Source organism: Meleagris gallopavo, chromosome 14, assembly GCF_905368555.1.
Source record: "Meleagris gallopavo chromosome 14, MGAL_WU_HG_1.1, whole genome shotgun sequence".
In the NCBI taxonomy this organism is placed as follows: domain Eukaryota; kingdom Metazoa; phylum Chordata; class Aves; order Galliformes; family Phasianidae; genus Meleagris; species Meleagris gallopavo.
In genome coordinates this window covers 9,059,365-9,084,343 of record NC_139417.1, presented here as the reverse complement: position 1 = coordinate 9,084,343, position 24,979 = coordinate 9,059,365, and the positions used below count along the sequence as shown (strand labels likewise).

Sequence of the window (24,979 nt, the reverse complement as noted above, 5' to 3'; positions counted from 1 at the left end):
TATATTTTTTGATAATTGGCCATGTACGTTTCTAAGGGGCTCAACAGCTTTTCATGCCACTATACTAATAATTAAAGGTTTCTCACAGCCTTTCAGATTTCTCTTTACCTTCTCTTCTTTGATAAGTATAATTTGCTGTTTAATTTAGGGGCGGGGTGGGGGTGAGGAAAAGTAGTGAGAGGCTGACTGAATAGGAAAATATTTTGTTTAACAAAATTCGCTAATTTTAAACAAATCTCCATTGCTTCCTCATTTTTGTCACTCCTCTTGCTGAAGACACCCTCCCTCCTGCAAAGAGAGAAGTGGGGATGAGGCTCCATTCTTGCTGTTCTGCTTGGTGTAGCCCTTTGCTGTGCTGGTGTCCTCATCCCCATTGCTCCTGTCACTCCAAGGAGCTGATCTGTGACCAAGCCCTCGTGCAGTGGAGCTGGGTTCCGGCTTTTCATCTCCCAGGTTGCGTTCAAAGGAATATTCCTCCCAGAGGCTTTCTTAGCTCCATCAATCTGCCATTCGGTTCCCCCATCCTATTTACTGTGGGCTACATCGGGGTGTTTGTGCAACTGATGCTTATGCCGTTCAGAAGTTTTGCTCCATTTCCGGCCTGTCTCTCACTGTTCTTCAGGGCTTTCTTCCTTCTCCCATTTGCATTACTTGAGTTTTTCCCTTTTATTTCACTTGGGTTGTGTATGCTTGTTTTAATCCAAATTCTCCAGTTCTCAAACTAGTATCTTCTCTGTTCTGTCTTTAAAGTTCTTTCATTTAATTTCTTCTATTGTTCCTGCACAGGGGACCTGCTGGGGAGAGTGACGTGTCTGGACTTATCCTTGTCCCAAGCAATAGAGCCATCCCATGTGGAGAACAACCTCAGGGGCATGATCCTGCACCCATGGAGAATGCAAGGACAAAGAGGTTTTGGATCTCTTAGCACCACCCTAGGTGAGTACCACCACACCAATGGAGGGAAGGCACAGAGTCTGGGGAAACCCTGTTACTGTTTGTCATCTCTGCTTGCCCAGATGTTGCCTACTTTGAGAGAGGTATTTAAGGGCTCCTGGAAACAGAGGCATTAGGGAAGACTGGGTCTAGTGCAGTGATAATGCTGCTGTCTCTGTTCACACAGGTGAGGCCACCTGAGCTCAGAAGACCCAATGACTTTAGTCTTCAATAAAACTACTCTGAAAAATAGTACTCAACAGCTCCCATTCTATTTTTTAAATGAACTCACCCTAACTCCCTAGCTCTTTCCATGCACGTAGGTTCCACAAGCATTGATGCTCATGTAGGACGTGTGCTTTGAGTGACATGGTTTAATGGGCACAGTGGGGTTGGGTTAATGGATGATCTTAGTGGTCGTTTCCAACCTTGATGATTCGATGATTCCATAGTGTACACTCTTAAACCCCTGTTCCTGGAATCATGCAATGGCAGGTTCTTTAGCTTTCCTTCAAAAGAAAACATTTACACAGTTTTGCAGAGAAGGATGCACGTGTGACCCCAGTGCTCTGAAGTACTTACACAAACATCCAATGCAGTTTTTTAAGGCTTGTGATTTTTACACCACCTCTTAAAGTGAGGAGGAGGTGGGAGCAGAGGGAAGAGCCGATCATAAATTTTTCCTGTTGGAGATGGGCAGCGTGGTGTTGTGCTCCTACAGTTAACACACAGCAACCGTTTCTTATCAGCTCTGGAGCTGAATTGCAAAACAAGTTCATGCAGAAGTCATTCCATTTGCTTTTTTTTTTTTTTTTTTTTTTTTGAGCAAAGAATTCACATAACCTGTGATCTGTTCTGGGTTTATTCTCTAGTAGGGGAGAAGAAAAAGACTGGTGATGCCTCTGTAGTGAATAATTCATCCCATCCTCCTTGCTGGGTGCTAAGTGACCCCTTTGCTTAGCTCCCGCTCAGGCTGGGGAGGAGAGCAGGACGTCTCCCGTATCTCCTTTAGCTGCTGGGGGTTAATAGGGGCATTCAACACACACATGCAGGCTCTAAACAGGGTCAGGGGGCAGCTAGCACATTGCGACCTGAAATCTGACAGCTTTTACTCATTCCAGGTTAGGTGACCCCATTTCTCTCTGGGTAGCAGCCTTGCCCAGTGCCCAGCGTGGGCATCTTACACAGCACACTGTCTCGAGGTGTTTCTTCTCCTTCCCCATTTCCACTTGTCTGTCTCCCTCCACCACTTTGTCACCCTGATGCTGGTGAGTCCCTACTTTCCTCCTCCTTCTCCCTAGTTGGTCCATTCATTGTTTTCTCTCAGTAGTCCATCCTCCTTTCTCTCTGACTTCTTCTGTCTCTTGTTTTTCCCTCCTTTCTCTCTCTTTCGTTTTTCCCCCCTAGTGTCGGAACTTCTTTCTTTGATTCCCCCCCTCCACCTCCCACCCTTTATAGTGCTGTTATCTGTGATTTTGGCAAAGAGCACATTTATTGGGGAGGAATATCCCCATGGCAACGCAGCAGATGGTGACTTTTGATTAGCTTGGCTTTTTTTTTTTCCCCCGACTGCCAAATCACAATCCGTCTTTGAAATTAAATCAGGCTGTGATAGCATCAGTTGTTCTGGAGAGGGGACGAGAGAGAAACAAGACTGAAGTATTACAGCGGGAGCCAGGATGTAATGCAAATTCGTGTTTTTTAACCCCAGCAATAAAACCCCCTGTTCATTCTGGGAGCAGAAGGAACCACAAGAGAGGGAATAATAAAACTTAAAAAAATATAGAAGATTTTATTTTTTTTTTTAATGTTATCACCCCACATGGGCTCCTCACTCTGACCACAGTGGTGTGTTTGTCTCTGTAACACTGATGTCACCAGAGCTGCTGGGCCTAATCCTGTGGCTGTTTAAACACTGTTGAGAATTTTCCTCTTGTCATGGGTGGTGGGGACAAGCCGGGTTCTCAGCTGGAGAGCCACTGGAGCAACTATTTATTAATGGGGTGCGGCATCCTAAGTGGGGAGAAAAGCATTAGCAAGCAGCTCCTGGAGGGCAGTGGAGGAGGGAGGCGAGGGGAATTCAGGATAACACAGGGAAGTGGAGCAGCTGGAGAGGGCGGATGGCATCGGTGAGCCAAGATGTTGAGTGATCAAGGGCATGGGAAAGTGAGGAGCTGTCTGAAATGGCACCAGGGAGGTCTGAGCCTGGGGAGGGAAGGGTGCAAAGCTGTTGCCAGCCACGAAGAGAAAGTTATAGGGCATAGCTCCATGGAAGATGGGAAAGCAGATACCAGAGTCAAACAGTAAGGAACTTTCTTGAACGCTTCAGAAGTGGGTGGTATTCAAGACCCGTGAGCTCTTTTGCTTAGTGCCTTCTGGAGGGTGACCAAAGGTGAACGCAATTGAGTGCTAATCATAGCCAAAGATAAAGGAGGGCTTGAAAATGAAAGCTGCAAAGAGGAGATGACTAATGGCCCAGCCATTTCATGGGAACTGACGCGGTGTCTCGGGCTGTGAGTCGCCGGGCTGCTATCTCCAATTACCCACGCAGGAGTTTAGAAAGCAGTTGTCTGGTCTCAATGCTGGCTCTTGTGGAGGAAGGGAGTTTAGTAGTAATGACTAAAGGTAAATAAAGGGCCACGTCCAGTCTTGGAGGAGTTTCATCAGAAACAAAGTGCTTTTTCTTCTGGGGTTTACAGCATGCACATTTTCTGGTACTGTGGAGAGCAGCCACACATGAGCAAAAGATGCATCTTTGGAAGAAATCTGATCTTAATGTAGGATTCAAATCTGTGCCCTTCTGATCTGCAGAATCTCTGCATATATGGGACTATCCTGTTAAGAGAAATAATTGAGGTCTTCCCACTTCTTCCTGATAAGTACTCCATGCTCTCCTGCTTGCTAGGAGCTCTGGGCCACCACCACATCCCTCCCACTGCTTTTTCAGTCCAACCAGTGCCTTTTCCTGCTGTGCTTCAGGGGACTCTGCAGGCTGTCTTAAGTTCTTCCAGGATAAGCCTGGTGGCCAACAGATAAAATTTTGCTGCAGATGTTGCTTCTGCTGGAGAGCTCAATTCAGGAACATTTTGTGTATGCCTTGAATTACATCTGATGTTCTCTGGGGAGCAGATAAGATTTGGGTGTAGGAGATAAGTCAGGTAGAGATGCTGCTGCACCTTAATTGCCAGGAGATATCTCAGGGCCGGATCCTTCCCTGTGAGATGCAGGCACAGGGGAGAGCTCCAGCCTGAAGGGGCTCACATGTTGGCGGAGAGCATGGGAGAAGTGTTTCACGAGCAGAGTGAGATCTAAACCTCTTACTAAATCTCAGGGGATGCTCAACCTAAGTTCCATTTTGTTTAGAAGTTAATCCTACATTAGATGAAAGTTTGTGGAAGCTGGGCATTGCTTCTTGCATTGGTCAGACAGCCACCACCCAAATGGCTGGACTTCTTGCCGCGGGCTTACCTTGCTAGTGAATGTCAGCCCTCAAATCCCTTTCCCTTGTCCATCCCCCATTGCCCTGCACAGGTACTTTGCAACCACACTCTTCCTCCCTGGTTGGCACCTGTAGGAACCACTCTGCCCCACGGCACTGCTGTGCCTGAGTTGCTGATCCCCAATAGTTGCAAGAGGGCTGAGAGTCAGCGCTGCTCTACATCCTGCCCACAGAGCCCATCCCATCAGCATGGCGTGCGTGTCCCCAGCGGTCCCAGCACGAGCCTGGCATCTGCAAGGCTGCAATCCAGGCTCGTGGAGCTGCACAAAACAAACCGGCTGTGACACCACCGCAGTGCGCTCGAGCCTCTCCAGCTTGACACCGCATCATTATATATTGATGCCATGACACCAGTGCTCAAAATAGCATCAGGACAATTTGATTTCCTGCAGATCTCAGGATGGGGTCATAAAAACGGAGACTGTTCTGGAGAAATAGGATAGGGTGGAAATGTTTGTAGTGACATCACAGCCGCTTCCATGCCAATGGCCTCCTACTGCTGCAAACATGTGATTGTGATTTTGTTGCACGCTCCATCAGAAGAGAGCCAGGCTGGCCAGGGAGGGAGGAGAAGGGACGGAAATATTCGGTTCTTGTATCTTGATTCAAATATCTGACAATAGCTTTGTAGCCCTGGGGTGCTGAGTGATCAGGAGTGGGGCCACAGAGCTGCTGCCAGATCAGGGGGCCGCAGAATATAACTGGAGGCTGAATATGGACCTTTGGCTTTGTGGTGGAGGATGCTGCTCTGCATTGGGGTGCTTTGTTGGAGAGTTGGGTGGTCTCATACTCACTCTTCTCTACTGGTCCCTGTTTTGTCTAACGTCACTCTTCTTGGCAAGAACCAAAAATATGGCTGCAAAAGCCTCTGCATAGGAGTTGTCTTTAGGGGTTCCTGTTATGGAGAAGAAAAGCAAGAAACAGCAGCAAGGGGATTTAAGTAGCTGAGAATAAGAGGAGGGAAGAAGGGAGAAAAGAGACAGGGAGAGGAGAGAAGCAGAAGTCAGCCCAGGAGACAAAACCTTGCAGAAGAAAAACTCATTTGGTGACCCCACAAAAGGCTCTGACGGCTGCAGAGCCCAGCTCAGAGCTGGGGGCATATGAGAGTGAAGGGATCCAGCTAATGCACCCGTCCATCAGATTAGGCTGTCGGAAAACCCAACCACTTCCATCACTGTCTGAGGAGAGAGACTCACTCCCCGTTTAATGTGATCGCAGTCCTGTTGTTGCCACTCCAGGGAGAGGGGCCACCGCCACCGCAGTGTGCAGCAGGCTGTGAGTTTAAAATCCTATTAGGCAGAGACTAACAGTTGCAAAAAGAAAGCAGGTATCCCCTAGTGGGGATTTAAAGATGTTTAGACATAATTGGATTTTCCAAGCAGATGTCATTATTGTTAAACAGTTGCCCACTTGATATGTTCAAGTTGTTGGCTGTAATTGCTAAAATTAGCAGGTCTGCATAGAGCAAAGGTCAGTTGGTTAATATTGTGATTTAGTATTTTATGAAGTAATTCCAAATGCTTTTATGTATGTTTTTGTTTTTGCAGTCTAAGCCCACATTAAAGTAGTTGTGGGGCCTGCTAATAAAATAATGACTCAGCCTCTCCGAGCCGGCTGCTGGCCGGGCTTGAGCTGCCTCTGCTATGTGCTCTTCCCATTGCTCCAGCCCTACTGCAGGAGACTGCAAACTGCCCCCATACGCTGCGTTCGAGTAGAGCTCGTTCTCAACCAGCCCATTACCAGCTGAGCTCTGCTGTCACAGCTTGTGGTCCTCCTTGTGGACCAGCTGTGTGTGCAAGCTCACCAGGGAGAGTCCCAAAACATGGCTTTTTACAGGGACAATGCAGTTCTGGGAGAACCTGTCCCTTGCACAAGCAAATCGTTTATTTCAAGGCCATATTGGCAACACTGGCTGAGATTTATTTTGGGAACACAGGCACAACCCATTTCCATGGGTGATTTGGGCACACCTGGCAGATTTCTCACTACTGCAGCAATGTGGGCCATTGCAAGTGCAGACCGACCTGCTTTCTTACCACCTACCATTTATGGCTGTCTCTCTTTGTTTTTCCTTTCTTTTATCATTTTTTTTTAATCTCCACTCTTTTACTTGCAGGAAGTGCTGAGAGCTGCTTTTGTGGCCTGCAGTGCACAAGGAGTTGTGGAAGAAGATCTGCATTCCTCCTGGACCCAGCATTTATTGGGTGAGCAAAGTGGGTCTTTTCCCAATCCATGTTCCCATAATCCAAAGAGCAAGTTTGCCAGAGCTGCTACAGGAGCTCTCTGCTGCTGCAAGAGGTGATAGAAATGTTCTGAGTGCGGGATGAGAAAAAGAAGGGCTCTCTCTTGGATGCTGTCTTAAGTAGCGATACAAACATCCCAAGCAGACTGGGTCTAGGATAGGTATTGATTGATCACAGATCAAAACATCTTGATGGAAATGCACAAAAATATCAGACTGGGGACAAGACTGAAGCAAAGTTTTAGCCCAGCAAGCTGAAAATGTTAGGTGCTGGGAATTCAACTCTGGTCCAGATTTAAAAATATGCTATTTTGATCAAAGACCATTTCAGTTTCTGATCCAAAATGTGTTTTTTTTTTAATAAACCCTTGAACTTCCTCCAAAGTAACATAAGGTAAATTCAAATGGCCATCTCACGTAGTGAGCACAGAGAATATTGGTAGAAATACGTAATTGTGTTTGCTCTGCCCAAAATAATAACCTTTGCCAATTTGTAAAACCGACAAATTCTTTGCAATCCCCAGGGCTCCAGTGCCTGCAGGGCTCCTTCTGGCTCCCAAACCATGGAGGAACAGCAGATGGGGATTGTACCACTGGCTGTCCCTACTGCCATCACTGCTGGCTTCCTTCTACAAACCCAGAAAGTCCTTAGGCATCCACTTGCCTCTCAGTGCTTTGTCCTTTTCTTATGGGACAGGGACTCTCACAGGAACTTAAAAGGCCTTAACACAGCAAATTCAGTTTTGTTCTGTTTCTTTTCCAAGCTGGGCCTGGCATCAGTTTGCAAAGGATAGCAATTTGTGCTGTGTTTTTCCTTTCAGAAGTAAAAGGTTTCTGTTAAGTGGCTGCAGTTTTCTGGCTAATTTAACTTAGTGCTGGGAGACCTTTATGTATATCACTGCTTTGCAGTCTCCTCCAAAGCACAGGAGCCTGTTATTCCCATTTCACTGCAGAGGAAACAGATGCAAAGACCTGCCCAAATGCAGGCAGCAATTGCAATCTGGATTAGAGTGAAAATGTCCCTGAAAACCAGTTCCACCCTCCAGGGAGACATCAGTGGGCAGGGCAAGCTGGGAAACTCAAGGGGATGTAGTGTAGGACTGAAAATAAAGTGTGTGAGATTTTAAATGCCTAAGGTGATCTGGCCAAGCAAGAAACAAGGCTCTGTGGTTCATGTCAGCACAAGGGGAGGGCAGAAACATGGGGAGTGCGTTCCTCAGCTCAGTGGAGGACGAAAGCAGCATGCTGCCAGGCTGTGCAAGAAATGCATTGTGAGCTGGCTCTAGCAGCTGTGAGCAAGACAATGAGGATGGTAAAGCACCATCAAGCTCCCCATGTTCAGCTTTGCACAAAGAGGGAGCTAAATTCAGCCCCCTGGATTCTGTTTGCTCATGGTTTGAATTTAACTGGCTTTGTCTGAACAACTCCAAGCAGAAAGGAACTGTAGATTGTTCCAGTTCAAGACCCAAATTCACCTTCTGCCTGCTTGTTTTCAGCCCCCAAACTACGCAGGGATCTCCAGATACAGTTTTCAGGGCATTTTAAAGGAATACCCTATTTTCTTTTATGAAACAGCTTTTTCTTCCTTCTTTTCCTCACCAAAATCTCCCTTTGTTTTTTCCTATGGCAGTCCCTCTCCTTACTACATATTGGGCTACAGCTCAATACATCCTCACTAGATAAGGAGGGGGGAGAGGGTTCTTCATTGTCCCTGGACCTCCCCTACTTTCTTGTGAGTGTACAAAAAATGTTTCAATGAATATATCTTGTATTCCAGCGCCTAAAGGCAGGACACCCTTCACTCAACCCCAGGACTGTGTATGACAGTCAGACAAGAGCCTTTATTCTTCTGGCTAGCAGGCTTGGACATTTAAAAAGGGTTAATCTCAGGGAGTGGGAAGAGAGCCTCCAGCTTGTCATAGAGCCCCCATAGCTGTTCATCAACCACCTTTTTGCTGTACTAACTAACTTGGTCTCTGACAAACAAGCAAGGTAGTTCTTGTGTGTATTTACTGTATATTTACTATGTATTTCCAGAACAAACGCTATGTATCACCTTACACAGAATCAGTATAGTTCCCCTCCTTAATTTGGCATAACTCCTTATCTCTACCTGTCAATAATTTGTTCCAGGCTGTTAAGAAGCTGGCATCAGTTGTGCCACGAACTCAGCTTTTATTAACGCTGCTCACAGTAGATTCCATTCGTTGAGCAATGAGAGCACGTCCCACAGCTTGCATCTGATGTGTGTGCTGGGGGACGTTAGAGCTTCAGGTGGTCTTTTCCATTTATTGACACAGACCTCAACCGGCCGTCTTCTTCAATTTCTATCTTCTCCTGCCCATTTTCAATGATCTTCCGAGTGGTGATCCTCTTGCCATTGATCACTTCAGTAGAGGTTAAGACTGATCTGAAACTGCACGGCCCAGCTGTTTCCTCAACGAAGGAGAAGATGGTCTGCCCATTGTGACCGAATGAAGTAAATGGCATAAAGGACTGCATCAATCCAGAAAACAAACTGGAGCTGCTTCCTCTTCCACTGTTTCTGATGTTGTTGAAGAGATCCATCCCTCCAAAGACTTCCCTAAAGATATTTTCGGGGTCTTGGAATATGTAAGCGATATCAAAGAAGTTGTTATGGTCCCCCGTGGCACTTCTTCCTATATGGGATTGGCTCTCCTTGACAGATCTGTCGTAGAGTGATCGTTTCTGAGGGTCAGACAAAATTTTGTATGCCTCAGTGACAGCTTTGAATTTATTTTCGGCTTCCTCCTTGTTGGTGAGATTCTTATCAGGATGCCATTTTAGTGCCAGTCTGTGGTAGGATTTCCTGATATCATCCTGGGAGGCACTTTTTTGCAGTTCAAGGACTTTGTAATAATCCACCATCTCAGGAGAGAGCTGAGACTGCTTGGAAGTAGCCTGGCACTTCTCTCTCACCACAGATATGAAGCCTGGAGATGTCCAGCACCCAGAGGCTCCTGGTCACCCGCTGCCACTGCACTGCTTAGGGATAGGCTCAGTTCATCCCTTGCTCTGCTTTGTCTTTCAGTGTTACATGACCACATGGGAAGCTGAGTCCTGTGTTACAAGATTGTTTCTTTTGAAGCCTGCTGTTCCCAGATCGTGAGATTGTGACCTCAGAGTGGGTTCAGCCAATTGTTGCTCAGGTGATCAAACCACATTCTGGGGCGGAGTTGGTTGTCATTGGCCTTACGTTGCCATTGGCCTTATGTTCTCAAATGTTGGTTGTGTACATGATGTAGTTGTCCAACGTAGCTGTAACATCCTATCTCTGATGTACGGCTTTGTCAGATCAGTTTTTGGGTTGCCTGCCCAAAAGTGGGATTCTTAGATACTGAGTGTAGATCTATGTGCAGTCCAGAGAAGTGTAATGTCCTCAGGTCATGTTAATTCTATAGGACATATTACCCTACAGCAGCAGCTACAGGAAAGCTGTTTGTAGTTCAGCCACTCACAGTTCAGGGAGAGTGCTGATAAGTTGGAGAAGGCACAGGAAAGAGCCCTGAGATGTGATCAGGGGTTTGGAAAACACACTCTGGAGTGAAATACTCAGGGAAATTTTCTCGATATTAAGAGGAAGTTCAACATCAGCTTCATTGTATCCTGTAAGAACCTGCATGGAAACAGAGATTTGATGGTACAGAGGTCTTCAGACTCTCAGGAAAAGCAGTTGGAAGGTGGCAGTAACAAGTTAAAACTCCAAATGTGTTGCATATCCTATCACTATCCTGAAGGTAGTGAATTACTAGAACCTCCTTGTGTGTCCATTTTTAAACCCAAAGTGGACCTTTTACCTAAAATAATGATTAGATGACCATAATGTAAATTTATGCCCAAACCTAATGCCTCTACAAGAATTTAGCTCCCATGATAGCACCAAAATAAATGTCCAGAATGAAGCTCATTAACAATCTTAGCTTCTTTTCTATGTGCTCTTTGCGATAGTTGGCCTAGGTACAATAGGGATGCTGCATAAACTCAATACTGACAAGTTCAGTCTGAGGAGCCGAACTCCCTGATCCAGTGTGAGGTTATCCTGCATCTGTTTCTATTCCCTGGTTTTGTCATTCCTGTGGGAAATGCAATATCTTAGCAGGGAATCATTGCATGAAGGAGGTCTCCAAGGAAGTGCCAACAATGAGAACTCAGCTGTCTGTAACCCTGTCATAAACACCTACTAATGGCAGTGTGGGTTGCAGATCACTGCCCTCATTTCCATTATCCCACACTTTGGGAAGGAGTAAACAGCTGATCATACCAAAGAGTGTATGCACAGCACATGAGCCCACTGCTGCTCTAACACACATTGTAAATGTGGAGCAATGAAGTCAAGAAGAAGCCATGTCAGCCTGTAGAAAGCAGTATGGTGGAGGAGGGAAGGAAAGTGTTGGAAATGATGGCCTCTGAGGAAGGGCTTTATTGGGCTGGTTTCCTGTTTGGTCAGTGATGAGGCAGCACTATGGAGGTACCCACTGTATTCTGGCCCTGTGATAGAGGCTGCCATTAGGCAGTGCAGTGCTGGTCTGGTGGCCGACTGTACGCTGGACTAGAGGAGATCCAAGCTTCCCACCCACAAGCCACCAAAAGGTGCAGCATTCTCCTATCCTCTGCCACTGTGATCTCTTTGTAGATGCTTGGCAGAAACTTCAGGAGCAATTGCTGTTCCTGCTCTCTGCTACCCAGAAGTGAAAATGGGATGTCAAAAACAGGTGAAAGAGCCCTATTGGAAGCTCCCAGGCTTGTTATCTGCTGCGCACGGAAGGAAGGAGGTGGCCCTGCCTTGGGCTGTCTCTGCAAAGCATCTCCTCCAGGACTTGCTTTCACTGCAGAGTGCCTATCACAGACTTGCTGGCGCAGTGGATTATCTGTCCTGGATTTAGTGTGCCCTACCCATCTAAAACATAGGGAGTGTTTTTCTCCTGTCATCCTGTAGCGGGGGACACTCACTGCCTATTTGTCTGCTGCCTGCAGCAGGCATCAGAGATTAAGCAGCCATTCAACAGAGGCCACTGTTGTGAGCCAGAAGGGTTTGCAAGGAAAAAAGAAAGGGTCGAGGAGAGATGGGGAGAAAGGAAAATGGGAGAGGCATGCACACTTCAAGAAACTAGACCCAAACTAGCCTGGCAGCCCCATCCCTAGAAACCAAGGCTTTGAAATGAGAAATGTTTTTCGTATCTCAAATCTCAAGTACAAACAATAAAAACCAGCCCAGACTGTGTTCTTTGAAGAGAAAGTACGAGTGACCTGAACAGTGGTTATCAGCAGCGTCATTAAGATAAACCCTTAACATGATTTAAAGCATCCGAAACTGAAGGCAGCACTTTCAGATACTAACAAAATGGTCTGACATTGGGGATGGAAATCAATAGTAATCTGATGTCACTAAAAATACTCAAAAGTGTCCCATGGCTGATGGAGGTGAGATTAGTGTAAATATTTGTATTCTAATCAGTGGCACGCGAGGGCTGGAGGCGGCCTTTCTGTCTATTTAATTAATGGAGTGGCTTTTTAAAAGGATCCTAATCATATGTGATTGTATCTGCTTATCAACATTTTTGCTAATTAGATGATATGGAGGCAGTCACTCTGCTAATTCCCTCATCCAAACAGCATATCCTGCACAGATAAAGTACAGTCTCTTTTTAATAAGAAACAATCATGAGACAGACTAACCTTAATGGTGCTTATTATCCGAGGATCTTTGGGATTTTCTCTTTTACCCACCCCCTCCTTCCTTTTCCTTCAGTCTCTGCTTCAGTATGCCAGATGGATGTGGATGCGGCAGTCCCTGTCCCCTTGGCACCACCATGTCCCACTCTTACCTCCCAGCCAAGCAGCAGTGGTGGGTCAGGTGGGAGATGAGGAGCAAAACACCCCAAGATTTTGGTTCATGGACCACAGGTGACCCCAGATTTGTAGCTCCTATCACTGATCTTTCTTCTGGCATCCCAAAAATGTCCCGGTTCAGAAAGAAGTGAGCATCTCTGAGATGTGAAAACTTTCTTCTGTTGTTATTATTCCTTTTATTATAGTTGATTCTATTATAAAAGGGTCTGGGGGCCAAGGGATTCTTGATAAGCATTTTCTCACCATCCCCCCTGGTACATTGACAAGTCTGGGTTCCTTTTATCTAAAACATGAGCCACAGACATTTGTTCCAAGTCCTTTGGCTATCTAAACAAACACGCATCACACTTTGTCCTACCACTCAAGCTGTCATCGGATGCTTCCCCTTAAGGCATCTGTGCTTGTCCTCTGCTTGCTCCCCAAGCCGTGATCCCAAAGACAACTACAGATGAGCATGTAAGTCTGACCTCTTGTTGGATGGCAGAGTGTCCTGCCTGCCTTCAGCATGAGGATTGAAAATAAGTGGAAAATTTGTCCCCTCGATGCAGATGCTTATGGTGGGATGGGAGATAGAAGATAGAGCTGGAGTAGGTCCTGGAGAGCTGTGTCTAGATTCAGTTTTCTGAGCCTTGAGGCCAAACCATGGTTCAGGCAAGAGGGCACTCGGCTTCTGGGTGTTGGCAAGGGACAGGACCTCTAAAGAAATACTAATTTTTTTGAGGTATGAAGCGAAAGAGAAGGTCTGGTCCTGCTTACTGGAGTCAAGGGGCCTGGCATGTTTTTTATGTTAGATCATGCCCAGGGCAAGACCTTGCTCCAGTCTTGGAAAGCACAAATGGTGATGTAACTTCTCTCCATGGACTCTGATCCCAGGAGAATTCAGAGCACTCCAGTTTCATTGCCTGGGTCATCTCCACGTGTCATCTGCAACATCCTCACCCAGGCATGGCTCTGCTGAGGCTGTACTCAGCAATACAGTTGGCTGATCCTTCTCTGTTCCTGCTCTCTGGCACAGACCTGGACCCTTCTTCCTCTTCATTCTACATACAAGGATTAATTCAATGTTGACCGCGTTCCCAGAGCGCCGTCCCATTGCCAGTTCCGTGACTGAGGTCTACGACTTGAAAAGAGGAGGAACATCTGGGCCAAGGATTGCTCTGCAAGCGGTTGAGACCCGGGGCTTAATGAGGCGCTGCTTATCAACAGAGCGTGCTTATCTGGAGCCTGCTGCCGGTGTACCTGCTCCAGCCCCATCGTGAGTGAACATGTTTTACCACCCAGTCGCAGGGAGCTGGCAGCATGTGCGCGGTCAGGCAGCGCGGCTCAGCCGGTGCGTGGTAACTCGTGAAGCCACAGCAACTTTATCACTTTGCAACATCCATACATAGCTACAGCCTTGAATCTTCTCAGGGGAAGAAAGGATGAGTTACTGTCCTGGGATTTTTGCTCTGTCTCCAGTCAGTGGGAAGTGGCATGTGGAGCATTCATTTAATAAACCAGAGGGGAAAAGCTGTAGATCAGCTTCTCATTATTTCAGAGCTGGCTCACGCCATCGCTTGGGTTTGTGCCTGACAGTTCAGTGTGTTATTTGAGGCCACTGAAGCATTCTGCAGAAATGATGCCACCCTCTTCTGAAAGCATGGGGTTCGTGAAAGCAGGGAGGGCCTGCCTCCCTTAGTAGCTTTACCATTAGCTTTGCCAATTTCATCTCAATTTTAGGTTTGCAGAGGAGATGCCCACTTTGGAGACCGGTTCCTGTCAAAAGCCACTACTCCAGCAGGAAACCTTCTGAAGATGGTTCTTCTGCTGAAGTAAAGCAACTCCAAGAGAGTAAAAATGCCCCTCTGAGGCTGGTTTGCAGGGGATGGCAAGGTCCAGAATCCTGCAATATTTAGATAGCTGTGTGCACGTAGAACTGGTGCACGTCATTAAGGGAAGCATCCTCCTCCTCTAGAAGGCAGGAGAGATCATAGGGGATCATTGCTAGCATTCACCCCACAGTATTTGCCAATGTGTTGTAACTGTTTCTAGGAGTGGGAAACTGGAATTGACCCCACAATGAAGACAAGGAGACAAGTTTTGGTTCTGGTCCTGCCTGTGGACTCATAAACAAGGCTGAAATTTCCACACTGCCTCAGCAAAGGTTTAGTCCAAGTTTATTGCTGAGATTGAAAGACTGGAGAATATAAATTGTAAATGTGATGACTTAAGAGCTCATAAATTCAGTATACAACCCCATTTCAGACAGCCAGTAAGCAGTGCAGCCATGCTGCCTTGGGCTCATAAGCTGCCCTGTTCTCAAACCCAAGTTCTTTAAAGAGTCCTTCTGGAAGGATAGTCACACCTCCCTGGAATCTATTGAAGCAGCATTACCTGTTTGAGCTGCCAGAGTGGGAAAGATGGATGTTTCTACTAATCCACAGGTTCTTCCACCAGTTTTTTGCTTATTCTACTTGTGTTCCCCTTCATGGAGCTGGGTGACCCCTGAGAGCAGAGGGATGAGGAGGGCTTAGTGGAGGAGTGGTGAACTTGCCACACTTCTTTTGGGGTGAGTTGTGATGGGGTTTCTACAGCTGGGTCGTGATTGTCATTGAATTTGTCCAGTACAGATTTCCTTTAATAACTTGTTTAGGTGTTAACACTTGGCCATTATGTCTTTTCCTTGTTTTTCCAGGAATGATGGAGACTTAGAAACCATTCTGCCTGTAGAATCAGTCTGGTCCATACCAGGGATGCAGATACTGGGCTGTGAGCTGTAATGGAATCAGAGGTAAGAATGCAGTATTCAGTGCCAACCTTGCTATCCTGCTGGGAGCAGAGTTTGTGACCACAGTGTGAACAAGAAGAGACAGACAACGTCAGGTGAACCGGACAGCATGCAGTAAGTGCAGAGGGGATGGACTCAGTGCTCCTTCCCTGGCTGAAGTCAGTCTGGCAGTGTTTGGGTTTGGGACCTTCTCTTTTTGCTTTCTTCCATCCAAACTCTTGAAAACTTCAGATTCACCCCAAATATTCATCATCCCTCATTGCTGCAGTGCCGGTTTGTGTAACTAACAGCAACTGCTGTTTCCTGGGCCTCGATTCTAACGAGGAGCAGAAATAACATTTAACAGGCAAGAGCAGATGAGAAGGAGATAAAGGAATAAGGAGGGGGGGGAAGAAGGGAGAATTGAGGGAGGGGAAGAGGAATGCAGAGGTATGTGGCTGCATGTTGTGCTGTGTTTATGCACAAACAGGCACGCTTATCAATACCCAGATGGGAGCATGTCTGCATAGCTGTATCTCTGAAGGCAGCGGGTGCCCCTGGGCTGGGCAGCACGGCTGCAGCTGCCCCTTGGGATGCTGCTGCGTTATCAGGTTGCAGCAGGCAACCCTTGATCCCCTTCTCGTTGGGATCACAGCCTTTGCGCCTGTGGAGCTCTCAAAGCCTCTCCCACAGCCTCCCTGGGTGGAAGGACAAGAGGGGATACAGATGTCACTCACTGGGGCGTGGGAGCTGGCGTTGTCCCCACGCTTTGGTGGGACAACAGTAGGGTGAGCAGAGGACCTGGAGAGAGCACTTCCTTGGGTCAATGTGGGCAGTGCAGGATGGGCCAAAACAGTCATTTCACCCCATAAATTGGGCTGTCCAGATTGGATCTGTGCACAGGGCGCTGGGGAGACAGCCATGAAGTCTCTTTTTTTATTTTCTCTGTGTTTTTAAAGAGGAGCAAAAAAAGCGTTTTTACAACCTTCCTCCTCCCTTCCCAGCACCAGTCACAATGACCACTAATCTTACGTGGCTCATAACTGCAAATAGCTCAGGAACTAATTAATTTGACTGTGTCGCGCTTGCCTGCCTTTTTCACCAAAAATCAATTAAGGAAGAACACATTTTCCCTTGCCCTCCCTCCCCACTCCATTTTGCGGAGGGGAGATGGGGCAGCGTGGACCAGCACTGCGTTCCCAGGGCTCCCAGGGGTCGGGGTGCAGCGGAGGGGGATTAGCAAGGTGGAGAGACGTGGCTTCTGCCAACGGGAGAGGGGCTGCTCCCCAGGGACATGCAGCGGTGGGAAAGCTTGATTGCCACATGCAGCCACGCAGCACCATGCTCCTCCCTCCCGCTGTCCCTGCTCCCCAAAGACCCCCATGAATTGTGTGTGTGTGCTGGGAGGGGATCGGCTGTCGGAGTGTTATTTATTTGCATGGGTAATGAGCCCCTCCAGAAGGGGCTGCGAAGGAGAGATGGGTGGGAACTGTGGTGCTGCTTCCCTGCCAAGTGAGGGTAGAGGTGTTGGTTATAAAGGAGTAAGCGAGGAATTCAGGATGGTGAATTTTGTGTTTTGTGGGAGATAGTAGTAGGAATTGGAGTGGAGTCTAATGTGGATTTGGAGGCCTTGAAGGTGGGGCTCCTCCACCGCCCCAAAAGCGCAGCAAGAACGGTACTCCTCGACACACATCTCCCCTCCACACTTGCTCTTCTGGCTCTGCTGCATCCCTGGATGCATTCAAGGCCAGGCTGGATGTGGCTCTGGGCAGCATGGTCTAGTGGCTGGTGACCCTGCCTGTGGCAGGGGGGTTGAAACTAGATGATCGTTGTGGTCCATTTCAACCTAGGCCATTTTATGAAGCCCCCAAAAACACTTTTCCTGAGAACAGGAGATGGCCCTCCTCAGGACATGGTGCTAAGACGTCTGGGCACATCAGGTAAAACCTCCTGAGCATTATTTCTGTAAATGCCTCCATTTGGTCCATATCATCTCCTCAGATCTCTATTGAAATGCCCTTCTATTAATAAATAACTCCATTCTCCATTACCCCACATCCACTGCTCACACTGAACTAACTGTGAATTCGGGTTTGGTTTTTATAGACATCAGAAATAGATTTTATCTTCAGCGAGGGCTCTCCCTCCACCTCTCCACCTTTGTCCCATTGCACCAAGCACAGCAGTGGCTGGGAGCATCTCTCATTGGTGTTGGGAAGGATGGGTTGACAAGGGTTGAATCCTTCCCTCTGTGCTAGTGAGCTGTGTGTACACAGCACTTGAGAAAAAAGGGAAGAAATTTTTAATGAAGTATCTGTGTATCCAAAATAGTTGATTCTCAAGGCTTTTTGTTTCATTTTGTTTTCTTTGAGAGAGGAGTAGTCTGGCTTGGGGAATACCTATCAGGAATCTTCCTTGAATACAGCTATGATACTGAGCCACTGCATGAATGTGGGGAAGATTTTCTTTTTTTAGACTGTGGGTTGCAAACATTCCCTGGAAAATATTTGAGTTTTGAAGAGCATCAGTTGGTCGTGATTGGGCAAGGAAGTCACAGGGTGATGTTTCTATCCCTGGGTTGGATGGAAGCATGCTTTCTGGCAGGGAAATCAGTGCATGTGAATTAGACTTGTGGTTTCCATGAATACTATCATATATGGATTTGAAGTTGATTTTCCAAGAACAGTCATGCCAGGAAAACTTGCACTCTCACATTGTCCCAGGCAGCAATCGCAAGTGACACAAGTACGGCGAGGGCGAGTTCATTTACAGCAGTGACTGTTAAAGAAAAGAAAAGGAAAAAAAAAAAAGTATTATGTGTAAAATCTGCCTTCTCTGCTCTCCCTCCCAGATACACGAGCTCCGAGGGCTGGCACTGCCAGTACAGCACGCGGGGACCGGCGCTGGCGCACACCTGGGCGCAGGTAAGGCTGCATTGGGGTGGGACTGGATTCCTTCCAGGCTCCATTCGGCAAACAGCTCCTGCCCCGCAGCCCTGCGTGCCTTTGCCCTTATCTCCCTATGTGAGGCGAAGCGATAAGTGTTATTGGCCGTGGAGCTATGCATCCCTCCAAAGGTGCGCATATGCTACATGTGTTTCTTGCTAGAAATGGGAGCTTTCTTCATCTAAGAGCTCAATGATTTTATTTCATTTTTAAGAAATAAAAACCTGATTTATTGCTTGATCCAGCAGTAGGCAACTCTGCCTGCGGCAGGGGGGTTGGAACTAAATGAGCTTTGAGGTCCCCTCCAACCCAAACCATTCTATGATTAAATGTCTAAGAAAGTAAAACTATATTAATAAATAGCACTATTAATAGTGGTAGATGTGTGGACCTCATCTGTGTTAGTGCAGACAAACAACCATGGTATTTCTCAAGAGGTAAATACAATCTTGGTCTGGAAGTGACCAAACCAAACTGCACAGCAAAGACCTGTCTGGTCCATGCAGTTGACAGTAAAGGAAATAACCAGGAGGTGACCTGCATGCTGGGGCATGCAGTTTGTACCATGGGGACATTCCAGCCCCTTGCCCCCTCACGCCCTGGCAGGATATGGTGCTTGTCCAACCCAGCTGCTGTCAGTTGGGATCAGGTTTTCAGAGCTCAGAAGGTGCCACTGCCTTCTGCTGGGAGTTCATTGCATTAATTCTGGTTCATGACTGCCGTCATTTTAACCCATCTCTTTTCAAGGAATGAGTCAGCTCCAGAAAGGCAAGCAGTTATTTTATTGCCCGTGCTCACAAGGAGAATCTGATGGTATATAAAGGAATAGTAGCTCCTTTGTCTCTCCCTGACCCCAGGGCTGGAAGAAGCAGCTCCCATCTGTGTCATGTCTGTTTTGTGAGGCATATGAACGGGTCAGCTCGCTGTTCTCCTTCCATGCTCTCTCTTGGCAGTTCAGATTGCCCTGCCAAGCATGCACCAGCAGACCTAGAAACCTCCATGCCCAGGCAGCAGCTTTCCATCGCTGTGCCATGTCTCTGCCCTTCTGTGGGGGACACACAAGGGCTGAACGGGCACGGGGGTTTTTTGGGGAAACAAACCCCAGCTTCTGTCCCGCATTTCAACTTCCGTGGCCGACATCAAACGCGTCGCTGCAGCCCGAGCCCCCACGGGTCTGACAGAGGAGCAAAAAGAGAGGGCTGGAGGCAGCAGATCCTAATCTTTATTAAATAAGAACAAAGCTTATGCCGGCTAATGAGAAAAACAAACTGATGAAAGATCCGGCAAGCTCCTCAGAAGGACACAAAGAAATTCTCTCTGAACGAGACCATGCTAAAAATATGCCCGAATATTTATTTTGCTGGCAGTGGCTTCACAGGCTCCAGATTCGATGCTGTCTATTTGGGGACTGGCAGAGTGATCTGGGAGCAGGGTGCTCCAAATTGTGCCACATCCAGAGCTGTGGCAGTGCCAGGAGGCAGCCACTGGGTCTATGTGCTCTTGGACATCCATGCTGCCAAGCCTGTGTGCCACCAGGTCTATGAGGACATAGGGGCACTTTGCTGTCTTTTGGGTGCCCCATTCCTGGAGATGTTCAAGGCCAGGATGGATGGAGCCCTGGGCAACCTGGTCTTGTGTATGATTTAGTGCTTGGCAACCTTGCCCGTAGCACAAGGTTGGAACTGGGTGATCTTTGTGGTCCTTTCCAACCCAACCTTCTGTGATCGTTTTGTGTTCGCTGTCTGGTGGTCTCATCCAGGCAGAGCCCATGCCATAAGAAATTGCCACATAACACAGCAGGGGGCTGTTCTGAAATCCCCTCCCCGGCTCCCAGCCAGCTCCACCTGAACCCCACCTCAGCTTTGCCCAATGCTGAACGTGATTAAAAACGTCACTTCTACAGGCAAAAGCGATGCAGTTCCTCCTCCACCTCCGCTGACCATGAAACCTCAGCCTCTACTCTTTTAATGTCCTGTGCCTGAACTTGCTGCCAGCAGGTCAAGGGGAACATAATTTAGTCAGGCTTTGATGCATTTGATACAGGTTGGGGTGAGAGGCGGGGGGGAGGGAGGTTGCCCAGGATGGGTTGGAAGGTGCCAGAGCCCTCTGCTAACCACAAGGTGCTGCCTGGGGGGGCTCCTCGCAGCGGGTGGGAGGCAGCAGGCGTTTGTCTGCAGGCCCTTCTTATCTCCCGCTCTGATGAGGAGATTGGGAAGGAGGGGAGGCTCTGCCCGTGCTCTGCGCTGCCTGGAGAGGTTTCTGAGTTCTCAGGCTACAGACCCCAGAATCCTGTGCCTCCCCACTCCTGTCCCTCTTGCTCCTCCAGCGACTGCCCTTAGCCATGTGCTGCTCAGTGTAGGACTTTCTGTAGGTACAGGAGCTGCATCCCATCCTGAAGCAAAGTGAGAGCTGACACATTTTGCAGACAGCCCCTCCCAATGACAGTGCTTTTGGATTACATCCTGCACCTCGATATGAGCACTGGGCCAAAGGCTGATGCTTCCCAGCGCAGGTTGATCTCCCTCCCGCCCCGCACCTCCCTTTTATTTTTTTTAATTATTATTATTTGGGAGTTTCTTTTGTTTTGTTTTCAGGGAGAGGAAACTGAGGAAAAAAACAACACCCCCAGTGAGAAGAGGTGCCCAGGCTCTGCCCTGACCCACTGCTGTTCAGCAGGAGGAAGCAGAGTGGTGTGACTGCTGCGGTTTCGGTTCTCACTCCACCTCGCTGCCCAGGAGCCAGGACAGTGGCTTAGGAGAGGAAAGGTCCTCTGAGCAAAGCTGCTTTTGGGGGGGCTCCCTCAACCCTACAGAAGGGCTGGAAACATGAGGGGGGCCTGGAAAAGCAGGACACCCCTGCAAACCCCACTCCGCTGTATTGATATTCAGTGCAGAGTGAGGGGTGTAAATTCAGTGCTATCTCCTCACCGCTCACCGTTTATGCCGTTCATTTCACATAGATGTCACTACTGCCTTATAAGCACTCCTCTGAGCCAGCCGCTTAAATGGACCCAGTGCATTATAGTAATGGAGTAACTGTATAAAAACAATGAAATCCAATCTCTTTAAACTGATTTGATGTCTGCCTGAACCACAACATTTCCTGCTAATGGCTTCCTTCATTTTGTAACCGTGATCTCCACCTGATCAGATTACAGCTGTTTTTAATTACAAAGCTAATAGAGTTTGTAGGCAGTGTCGGGAGGATGGCGCATGCCCCGGGCAGAGAGGAGCTGGTGGGGGCTTGCAGTGGCTGTGCTGACACTCAGCCTATGAGCAGACTGTCATAACACTAGGATGGGGACAGAATAGGGATGTTGGTGCCATCTGACTGCTGCAGCTGATGGGGCAGGAAAAAGCACTGAGGATGACTGATAGTGGAAAATGTCCTCAAGATTGATGTCTTTCTTATGGGATAGCGCAGCCAGCTGCAGGGTTGGATTCTTCCACCTCAGCCTGGATGGTGGAGCCCTGGGGAGCATCTGCACAGCTCATCCTGGTCCCCAAGGGCCTCGTTTTGTCCAGCAGTTGGTTTGTTTGCTGATTGCTCTATTGCTATGGGTTAGGAGCACAGAGCAGAGTAACTGTGGGGAGAGAAGCAGTTTGAAATATGTTCCCAAATGGTGATGGCCAGGGATGTTTGATGCCCAGAAAACACTGTGGTGTGTTAGAGATGCTTCTCAGTAGCCCATACTGGTGTTTAGGATTGAGCTAATGTTAGGTTCAGCTGAAAAATGTCAGCAGCAAAGGAGAGCAGCATTTCCAGGTTGAAGCCATGTCCTGCTGTGAAAATCTCCCATTTGGGGTGCTGGAGTTGCTCATGTGCCCACCAAGGCACAGTGGTGTGCAATCCAGTTCCAGCAGCTGGGGCAAGGGGAGGACAAGGCAGGAAGAACCCCAGAGCCCCATGGGGAAGTTCATGCTGTTGAGACTTGCTTTGGATCTGCTCTCACTGCCTGCTTCATCACATTGCTGAGGATGTTCATCCTCCACTGCCTTGGTGCAGGAGTTGCTTGTGCCAGGTGAGGCTTTGTAAATGATTTAGGGTCCACATCAAGAGCACATCAGTTACCTACCCTGAGACTTAATTATTTCACTTGACAGAAGTCTCTTTACTTAATTTCATTGTCTTCTCAGTCTCCCCTTTCACAACAGAGCTGTGGATGACCTGCTGGGCAGTGTGTCTCATTGTGTTTTCTTCTCCTTCCCAGTACTGCCCAAACTCAGCTGCTACTTCTTTCCATTAGCAAAAAATGAGCCCTGGACACAGTGCTGAGACCAGGTGAGAACTGGGGTGTGTTCCCAGAGTGTGGGCTTTGGGAGGCTCTGGGGACGTGCTGTAGTGAGCTGGAATGCATTTGTGCCTTACAGAGCCCTTTTCACTGCCTGGTTGCCCATCAGCAGCCTGGCACAGGATGATGCTGAAAGCCCTCATCAGCTACACCAGAGCTTTTCCTCTTCTCCTTACACCTCTTCCCTCATCTGAACTTTTAAACCCTGTGTCTGGTGAAGCTTTTTGCAGTAACTCAAGCCTTGGAGAATCATTAATAACGTGCTGTTTTCACAGTGACACCAACATGAGCTGCCAAAACACCAAACGCCAACAGCCAGTCCTGCTCAGAAGAGCGGAGCGTGGGGACGCACCATCTCCTCCCCATAACTTGGTATGTCTTTAAGCGTGTTTATTTTTCAAGCCTTAAAACTACCCTTTCCTAAAATAAATAAATGGAACTAATACCAGGAGCCTAGGATTTTAAAGCAACCCTGCAAAAACAAAGCAGTGCGTGCAGATCAGTTGTCACCAGCAACCGTGCAATAACAAAATAACACACACAACCCCATGCAATGCTGGAGCAACCACTGTGTGCTTGCAAGAGGAGAAATATATGGAGAGAGTATGTAGGAACCACATTGAGCAGTGCAGCTTCAGTGTCGGGCACAAGGCAGGGGGTAAAAGACCATGCATTCAATGCCACTTCATTGGCACAGTTTCAGTAGCCTGACAGAGCAAAAGGACACGAGGTTTTGTGGTGAAACAGGAAGCTCCCTCAAATCTTGGAGCCTATGAAGAATTGTCAGTGGAATGAGAAGCTGAAACTGCTCCAGGTTGTGGGGCAGGAGGGGCAGGGGAGCATGGGTGGGAGGCTCCAAGCACAGAACTCCCCAACTCCCACATTCTGCTCTTTGTTCCCCTTTTATATATCTATATTTTTTTCAATTATTTGAGGCTTTCTCATTGCTTGTTTTTTTCCAATGCACAGGCACTCTGAGGTTATGAGAGCGTTCTCAGAGTAAACCCCATCCTACACGAGCCGTTGCTGGTAAGACCCACCTGCGTGCACCGTGCTGCAGAGCAGGATCAGCACTGCCATCCAGACTCTGCCTGTGCCTGATGCACAAAACCATGTGTTTGAGGAAGTACTTCTGGAGTTTGAAAAGGTCTGGTTACCTTCTTCTTCTTCTTTTTTTTTTTTTTTTTTTTTTTTTAATACTTATTTTATAATTTATTTCTGCGCCTTCTATTTTTCACACACAGCACTTCTGTGTGGCTGCAGGAGCTGCTGAGCAAAGCCTCTGCTCCTGGGTCAGCTAAGAGTCACCCGAGACAATTCCTTTAGCGATTTCTGAGCCATTATTCTACATCTGAAACACAAATGTGCTGAAAAAATGTGGTTTGGTGGTTTAGCTGTTACTAGAGGGAATCTGGAGGCCACAAAGTTACTGCACAGAGGCTGGTGAGGGCTGAGTCTTCATGCGGCCTGTGCTTTTCAGTTGTTTCCAGCCCATGGCTCCCTTGCGTGGCCATCAAAGAGACTGGATGGGAGACCTGGACCGGCTGAAGACAGTACTGTGGGGATGCCTCTGGGCAGCAGGGGATGAGGCTCCAAGGCAAGCCCAAGGCAGCTCCAAGGGAAATGGGATCTGTCCTTCCCCAGCCCACAATGGGCTGCCTGTCCCTAGCAGGGGGCCCTTCCCCGTGCCCAGAAATGGCAGAGGAGCACTCAGCCATGGGGCTGACGAAGGGAGCCCAAGGGAAGAGCCAAGAGGCTGTCATGACACCGTGCTCTCCTCCGTGCTAATTGTACACTTGGGACCAAATTTAGCCTGGTGGAACTTTGCTGAAGTCACCAGGGATTAATTTGGCCTCTGGTGGCTCCATTGTTTTAGCTAAATGAGTCAGAAGAAGCAGCCTATTCTTATCTGTGCACAGTGGGGCAGTGACAGTAATGGCTCGGCAAGGCAGACCCCAAAAGCAATGCAGCTCAGACCTGGGGTCAGGGCTACCATGAGCAAAACGGGGCTGCAGGAGGAAATGTTTTGACGTTTGGGTTACAGATGGAGGCAGGCTCGGTGTGGGCGTGCTGTCAGCGCTCACCGCCACTGCGGGTGGAAGGGAAGGGGGCTGCCAGGTTCCCTGAATATTTGGCGGTGCCGTTGGAGTTCCTCAATTCTTTGTCGGACGGAGAGGGAAGCTGTGGCTCTGGAAGGGGCATGTGGTGTCGGAGGGGACTTCACACCCGGTGAGAAAGGGAGCCATGGGTTGGAAACAGCTGAAAAGCACCGGCTGCATCCCTTGCAGGGCTCGCACAGGGCTGGAGGTGTCCTAGGGAAAAGGTTTAGTGTGTTGAGTTTCCCAACTTCTGGGAAATTTGGTATAAGTTGAGTCACTGTGATCTTCCAACGCAGGTTGGGTCGGAGCCATTAGCAAGCAGAGAGGAGATGGCTGGATGGGCCATGGTAGCC

The 24,979-nt window shown here is 48.1% G+C and overlaps 2 protein-coding genes across 51 annotated transcripts in view; one reads left to right on the top strand and one right to left on the bottom strand.

Moving 5' to 3' along the window:
- The window catches only part of LOC116217168 (uncharacterized), a 93,507-nt gene that overhangs the window by 53,694 nt on the left and 14,834 nt on the right, over positions 1-24,979 (top strand). For 41 of the 50 annotated variants that reach the window (XM_085236133.1, XM_085236134.1, XM_085236117.1 and 38 more), the window contains 9 exons: positions 787-936; positions 6,549-6,636; positions 13,561-13,800; positions 15,220-15,315; positions 18,143-18,215; positions 20,831-21,001; positions 22,447-22,517; positions 22,803-22,899; positions 23,497-23,674. In XM_085236133.1, the coding sequence (XP_085092259.1) occupies positions 787-936; positions 6,549-6,636; positions 13,561-13,800; positions 15,220-15,304 (563 nt within the window). In that variant the 3' untranslated portion in view covers positions 15,305-15,315; positions 18,143-18,215; positions 20,831-21,001; ... (1 more) ...; positions 22,803-22,899; positions 23,497-23,674. Of the gene's footprint in view, positions 1-786; positions 937-6,548; positions 6,637-8,807; positions 13,876-14,968; positions 15,094-15,219; positions 15,316-18,142; positions 18,216-20,830; positions 21,002-22,446; positions 22,518-22,802; positions 22,900-23,496; positions 23,675-24,979 lie in introns of all 50 variants that reach the window. The other 9 variants (XM_085236153.1, XM_085236154.1, XM_085236149.1 and 6 more) reach the window with 7 other exon arrangements.
- On the bottom strand, positions 8,869-9,563 carry DNAJB8 (DnaJ heat shock protein family (Hsp40) member B8). Its single transcript, XM_019620112.3, has one exon. The coding sequence runs from the start codon at positions 9,561-9,563 to the stop codon at positions 8,937-8,939; it is 627 nt and encodes a 208-aa protein (XP_019475657.1). The 3' UTR covers positions 8,869-8,936.

What these genes read in the sequence shown, in the direction of transcription:
- DNAJB8 (XM_019620112.3), bottom strand. Translation starts at nt 9,563, where the DNA reads ATGGTGGATTATTACAAAGTCCTTGAACTGCAAAAAAGTGCCTCCCAG.